Source organism: Salvelinus alpinus, chromosome 31 (genome assembly GCF_045679555.1).
Source record: "Salvelinus alpinus chromosome 31, SLU_Salpinus.1, whole genome shotgun sequence".
Taxonomy (NCBI): Eukaryota; Metazoa; Chordata; class Actinopteri; order Salmoniformes; family Salmonidae; genus Salvelinus; species Salvelinus alpinus.
In genome coordinates this window covers 29976960-29984315 of record NC_092116.1, presented here as the reverse complement: position 1 = coordinate 29984315, position 7356 = coordinate 29976960, and the positions used below count along the sequence as shown (strand labels likewise).

Genomic DNA, 7356 nt, shown 5'->3' with positions numbered 1-7356 from the left:
CCTTGTAGTTAACGCTCCATCTACATAGAGGCGCTGTGTTTATGGGCTTGCCACCCGCTGATACAGGCGGAAGTGAGCTTGCGAGTGGACTTTTCTTTCGTGAACACCGTTCTTTCCTCGTGGGAGAAGCTACCAGCTGAATAGCTAACTAAATAGCTACCAGTCAACTTAAAATGTCTAAACGACAGTCGTTTCATGTGTTTTTAAATGAGCGCTTAACTGCGGCTACTGTGGAGATTTTCGAGAAAGTTGAGAAAACGGTACTGAAATACCAGGAGGAGAATGATCGGCTACGGAGACTGCTTCGGATCACATCGGAGGTTAAACTATGTAGAACAGGTACGTATGTACAGTGCATTCGGAAAGTATTCAGACCCCTTCACTATTTCCACATTAGGTGAATAATCTGTCCATGTGCACTTGAGCAAGTTACTTAACCCTCATGTCTCCTGTAATTGCTGGAGATAAGAGCGTCTGCTAAATGACTAACATTTCAAGTGTAATGTATTGTACTTTTGCAGTAATTTTTTAAATTGTAAATGAGAATATAAATGTTTCTGAACACTTATACATTCATGTGGATGATACTATGATTACGGATAATCACGAATAAATCATGAATAATGAAGATAATTTCCGTCAAAATCAGGAATGAAAATCATAACGCCCCCTCCCCAATAACAGGGGAGGTCAGCATTCTGGGGGGGATGTGATGATCTTTGTTTCTTTTAACTTTCTCACTTGTCGTCATTGAAGATTCATTCATTATTGTCCAGAAACAGATTCTATTGTATTTACAATAAAAGGGACTCCAAGCTTATAGAATACATTATTCACCATTCACTTCCTATTGGGTAAAACCCACAACACAACCAAAACAAACTGCAAATGCATTCAACAAGTTTGTGGTTTCACAAGATGAATGTGTGTAAGGAATATGGGATCAAATACTACACTTTTGACTACTGTAATACACTAAGTTCATTTATCCAAACGCTTATGACTTCTTCACGTTGGGGGACTAGACACATAAAGTGCTTTGATTTCTACATGGTAAAACGGATTTTATGAAAATTCTCTCAAATAAAAAGTGACATTCTGTACTGTCACCTCATATTAAACATTTGATCTCAAATCCCAAATTCTGGAGTATAGATCCACATTTGTAAATGTTCGTTTCACTGTCTAAATAAATATATAAGCATTTAGAAATGGCATTGTGCACTCAGGCATGTCTAAAGTCTATATAGGTAACCTCTGCTCCTCCTCTCCTTCCCTACAGACTCCCTGCAGCTCTCTGTCTCTGAAGAGGAGGTTCCCCCTGAGCAGCAGCACTGTGAGCAGGAGTGGAGTCCCAGTCTGGGACAGGAGGACCCAGAAACCACACAGATTAAAGAGGAACAGGAGGAAGTCAGGACCAGTCAGGAGGAAGAGCAGCTTCAAGGGCGCTTTGATACCAAAGACTCCATATCCACTCCTTCCTGTGTGAAAAGTGAATGTGATCAGGAGGACCCACGTCAAGAAGCCGTACGAGCTGAATACCCAACTCTCAGTCCACTGAAAACATCTAAACTACAGTTGTTCTGTGTGTTTTTAAATGAATGTTTAACGGCATCTGCTGCTGTGGAGATTTTTGGTGCGGTTGAGGAAACTGTAGCAGAGTACCAGGAAGAGAATGATCTGCTACGGAGACTGCTGCGGATCACACCGGAGATACAACTATGTAGAATAGGTTCGTATGTAGATCTAATACCTTGCTAGCTACGGTTCTACTTAGTTAATAAACTGTTTCTGGTAACAGGGATCTCCATTACATCCATTTTTAAAGAACAGTTTATATTATAGCTAAGATTCACCGGGCATAATTAAAAAGTTATCTGTGAGGAAAATATTATTTAAATAGCACAGCCTCTCTGACTCCAATGCATTTCATTAGAGACAGTAAGTACGTTTACGTTCACACTAGTAATTCAATATTATATTGATGATGGCAGTAGGCAGAGTACGGCTTCAGTCCTGTAGACCCCTGACTCTGCTCATCTTAAAACGCCGTGAGGTCATAATAGAAGTAAGCTTTAGAGGTCGACCGATTATGATTTTTCAACGCCGATACCGATTATTGGAGGACCAAAAAAAGCCGATACCGATTAATCGGACGATTTTTATATATATATTTGTAATAATGACAGTTAAAACAATACTGAATGAACACTTTTATTTTAACTAAATATAATACATCAATAAAATCTATTTAGTCTCAAATATATAATGAAACATGTTCAATTTGGTTTAAATAATGCAAAAACAAAGTGTTGGAGAAGAACGTAAAAGTGCAATATGTGCCACGTAAAAAAGATAACGTTTAAGTTCCTTGCTCAGAACATGAGAACATATGAAAGCTGGTCGTTCCTTTTAACATGAGTCTTCAATATTCCCAGGTAAGGAGTTTTAGGTTGTAGTTATTATAGGACTATTTCTCTCTATACCATTTGTATTTCATATACCTTTTGACTATTGGATGTTCTAATAGGTACTTTAGTATTGCCAGCCTAATTTCAGGAGTTGATAGGCTTGAAGTCATAAACAGCTCAATGCTTGAAGCACAGCGACGAGCTGCTGGCAAACGCACGAAAGTGCTGTTTGAATGAATGCTTACGAGCCTGCTGCTGCCTACCACCGCTCAGTCAGACTGCTCTATCAAATCATAGACTTAATTATAATATAATAACACACAGAAATACGAGCCGTAGGTCATTAATATGGTCAAATCCGGAATCTATCATTTCGAAAACAAAACGTTTATTCTTTCAGTGAAATACAGAACCGTTCTGTATTTTATCTAACGGGTGGCATCCCTAAGTCTAAATATTGCTGTTTCATTGCACAACCTTCAATGTTATGTCATAATTTTGTAAAATTCTGGCAAATTAGTTCTCAACGAGCCAGGCGGCCCAAACTGTTGCATATACCCTGACTCTGTTGCACAGAACGCAAGAGAGGTGACACAATTTCCCTAGTTAAAATAAATTCATGTTAGCAGGCAATATTATCTAAATATGCAGGTTTAAAAATATATACTTGAGTATTGATTTTAAGAAAGGTGTTGATGTTTACGGTTAGGTACATTGGTGCAACGACAGTGCTTTTTTCACGAATGCGCTTGTTAAATCACATGTTTGGCGAAGTAGACTGTGATAAATTAACAGGCACTGCATCGATTATATGCAACGCAGGACAAGCTAGATAAACTAGTAATATCATCAACCATGTGTAGTTAACTAGTGATTATGTTAAGAATGATTGTTTTTTATAAGATAAGGTTAATGCTAGCTAGCACCTTACCTTGGCTCCTTGCTGCACTCACATAACAGGTAGTCAGCCTGCCAGGCAGTCTCCTCGTGGAGTGCAATGTAATTCAGTGTCCAAAAGTGCCGATTACCGATTGTTATGAAAACGTGAAATCGGCCGACCTCTAGTAAGCATACGGTGATCAAAACATCTAGTTTTCTGAGCATTCTTTCACATTATTAGGACGTTTACAAGCTTTATTAAAATATCAAGTTTGGGAGCAGTAAAATGATTTATATGTATTGCACATTATTTTAGCTCCTGTTATTATTTAGGATCAATACCAGTAAAGACATTTTCAATTAAGAAATCATTGATCTATAATTCACATTTGTGATTCAAGTGTTCTATTTAATTCTGTAGTATATAAATAACCTCTGCTCCTCCTCTCCTTCCCTCCAGACTCCCTGCAGTTCTCTCTTTCTGTCTCTGAAGAGGAAGTTCCCCCTGAGCAGCAGCACTGTGAGCAGGATTGGAGTCCCAGTCTGGGGGAGAAGGACCCAGAGCCCACACAGATTAAAGAGGAACAGGAGGAAGTCAGGACCAGTCAGAAGGAAGAGCAGCTTCAAGGGCTCTTTGATACCAAACACTCCATATTCACTCCTTCCTGTGTGAAAAGTGAATGTGATCAGGAGGACCCACTTTGGTCCTTGACTCTTCCCCAAACCCAGACTGAGGAAAACAGAGAGAGAGACTCTAACCCAGTGGATCTCAAACCTTTTGGCACTGTGACCCTCATTAAGGGTCTCTACGTTCCCTGTGACCCTCCAGATAATCAAAACAATGCCTCCAGCCACAGTTCAGCTGTAAGCAGCGACACAGTAGGACTTGACAACAGCCCACCATTGGATCCCAGTCCACCATTGGATCCCAGTCCACCATTGGATCCCAGTCCACCATTGGATCCCAGCCCACCATTGGATCCCAGCCCACCATTGTATCCCAGCCCACCATTGGATCCCAGCCCACCATTGGATCCCAGCCCACCATTGGATCCCAAACACAAAGGAGATCTGTCCAATCACATGAGGATTCACACAGGAGAGAAGCCATTTATCTGTGGTGACTGTGGGAAAAACTTTAATCACAAGAAGCACCTAAACAGGCATAAACTGACTCACACAGGAGAGAAGCCATTCACCTGTGGTGACTGTGGGAAAAGCTTCAATCGCAAGGAGACCTTAACTACTCACAAACTGACTCACACAGGAGAGAAACCATTTATCTGTGGTGACTGTGGGAAAAGCTTTATTCGGAAGGAGCACTTAACCATGCATAAACTGACTCACACAAGAGAGAAACCGTTTAGCTGTGGTGACTGCGGGAAAAGCTTCAATCGGAAGGTGAGCCTAACTGAACATAAACTGACTCACACAGGAGAGAAACCATTTAGCTGTGGTGACTGTGGGAAAAGCTTCAATCGAAAGGGGCACCTCACCATGCATAAACTGACTCACACAAGAGAGAAACCATTTAGCTGTGGCGACTGTGGGAAAAGCTTCAATCGGAAGGAGCCTTTAACCATGCATATACTGACTCACACAGGAGAGAAACCATTCACCTGTGATGACTGCGGGAGGAGCTTTATTCTGAAGGGGGACCTAAGGAGACATATACTGATTCACACAGGAGAGAAACCATTTAGCTGTGGTGACTGTGGGAAAAGCTTCAATCGAAAGGGGCACCTAACCATGCATAAACTGACTCATGCAGGAGAGAAACCTTTTAGCTGTGGTGACTGTGGGAGGAGCTTTATTCAGAAGAGGGACCTAAGTAGACATATACTGATTCACACAGGAGATAAATAATTTAGGGGAAAAGATTCTATCTGAAAAAACATGGCTGCTCAGTCTGATAAAATATCATTTCAGAAGACTAATCTGCTGAAACGTGTATATATAAAAAAAAAAGCATCCACAAAGAAAGTAAATGAGGACACAGAGAAGGGACTAAGAGAGTATTGAGATACACCTGTGGACCAACTCTAGCTGGTCCTCCTGATCCTGTTCAGTCCAATGTCACAGTAATGATATAATGGGGCTGTTGTCTGAACCTAACAGGTAATGTTGCTGCTCTTTGTGTATGAAATGGACAATCTGCAGTTCAGACAACCACCACTTGTTAGGTGAACAACTGAGGGATGGTGTTGGAGAGTTGTGAACACTCAATGTCGTAGTCAGATATGGATACAATATGTCCAGATCTGATGCAGGTTTCCCAATAAGCGGCTCGTTGGTGGTTTTATTTGGCCCCCAAGTTTTCTGAGCAAAACAAGATATAATTTGTTTATTCATTGTTAGACATTTTTCTAATTAATTAAGGGAATCTGTTCTATGAAATAACACATGGAATCATGTAGTAACCAACAGTGTTAAAACAAAATATATTTAATATTTTCGATTCTTCAAATTAGCCACACATTTTTTGTATCCTGGGGATTAGTGATTGGATAAGGGGGATGTTTTGTAACTAGGGGAGTAGTGATTGGATAAGTGGGATATTTTGTAACCAGGTGAGTAGTGATTGGATAAGGGGGATGTTTTGTAACCAGGAGAGTAGTGATTGGATAAGGGAGATGTAACCAGGGGAGTGGTGATTGGATAAGGGAGATGTAACCAGGGGAGTAGTAATTGGATAAGGGGGATGTTTTGTAACTAGGGGAGTAGTGATTGGATAAGGGGGATGTAACTAGGGGAGTAGTGATTGGATAAGGGGGGGGGATGTTTTGTAACTAGGGGAGTAGTGATTGGATAAGGGGGATGTTTTGTAACTAGGGGAGTAGTGATTGGATAAGGGGGTATTCCTGTATTGTGTGAATCAGTTGTAACTGGTTGTGGGAGGAGTTTACAAGCGAGGCTGGACTGTATATAAGTCATTGTTGGCAGGTTATTTTTCTTTGTCTGCAGACGGCCTGTTTTTAGAACCTCTCTCTCTCTGGGGCCTTTTTGATAAATATTCTACTGCTGTATTTTGTCGTTGGGGTCGGAGGCCGTTAACTTTTTCTGAATTCTAAGACATCAGTTAAGAGGTAAGCTTCCGCTTGTCATCCACATGTGCAGGGTCATATAATTAGTATTTTTCATTAAATCGATTTTAATCCGAACTAAAGTTTTGTTACTAAGGATTCCACAACGCGGTTAGCCTTTACGGCTGGGACTGCAAGTTTGTGTTCCTTTTTTTTTGTTGTTGCGTGGATTCCGCGAGTGCTAGCTGGCTGTACTACAGACACCTGTCATCGTCGTCGTGGGAAAGACTCATTGTTATCTTTTCGTAAAACAACTGGTTGCAGAATAGAGCAAATCTGTATACCAAGCAGATCCTGAGGGAAATTGACGAGTACCAACCGCTTACGCTATGGAGGAACATCATACTCCTTCGTGGAAAGATCCGACCACCTCACAAAATAACTAACCCAACAAAAAAAAGAAAAACAGATTCATCTACAGACACGGATGATTTACTTACCACTGAGGTAGAGGCTAGTGCTCTGGCTGGAATCCATGCAACACTGGAAAGGTTGTGTGAGGAGGTAGCAGGGCTGAGGGGGAGTTTAGAGTTCAGCCAGAGTGAAATTCTCAACCTCCAAAGAGAAAACAAGACACTCACAGCCAAGGTAAAGATACACGATTCCAACATGGATGGTCTACTCAGGGAAAACAGGGTGATGAAGGAGACGCTACTAGACATACAAAGTCGTAGCATGCGTGAAAATCTTTTTTTCCCCTGGTATTCCTGAGGAATACCAATAATCCAGAAAGCGCGACCAGTGAAAATCAATTTTTATTCTCGTATTTTTGAGGAATTCCAATAATCCAGAGGGCGCGATCAGAGAATTCATGAAATCCGCCTTGAAACTTCCTCTAGAGACTGTGAACAAGGTGGCTTTCCACCGAGTACACAGACTTGGCGACAAGACCAAGGGTCTCTGACCGATCATCGTAAAATTTGAACAGTACCAACAAAAGGAGCTGATCAAAAGCAGAGGACGGGAGCTTAATAAAGGGACCA

At 41.1% G+C, this 7356-nt stretch overlaps 1 protein-coding gene across 1 annotated transcript in view; it reads left to right on the top strand.

The window, feature by feature from the left end:
* Window positions 1–6289, top strand: part of LOC139561609 (zinc finger protein 721-like) — a 39990-nt gene extending 33701 nt beyond the window's left edge. Inside the window, 3 exon segments of the mRNA XM_071378829.1 lie at window positions 153–339; window positions 1283–1732; window positions 3751–6289. Of these exon segments, the coding sequence (XP_071234930.1) occupies window positions 153–339; window positions 1283–1732; window positions 3751–5156 (2043 nt within the window). The 3' untranslated portion in view covers window positions 5157–6289.
* The last annotated feature ends 1067 nt before the right edge of the window (window positions 6290–7356 follow it).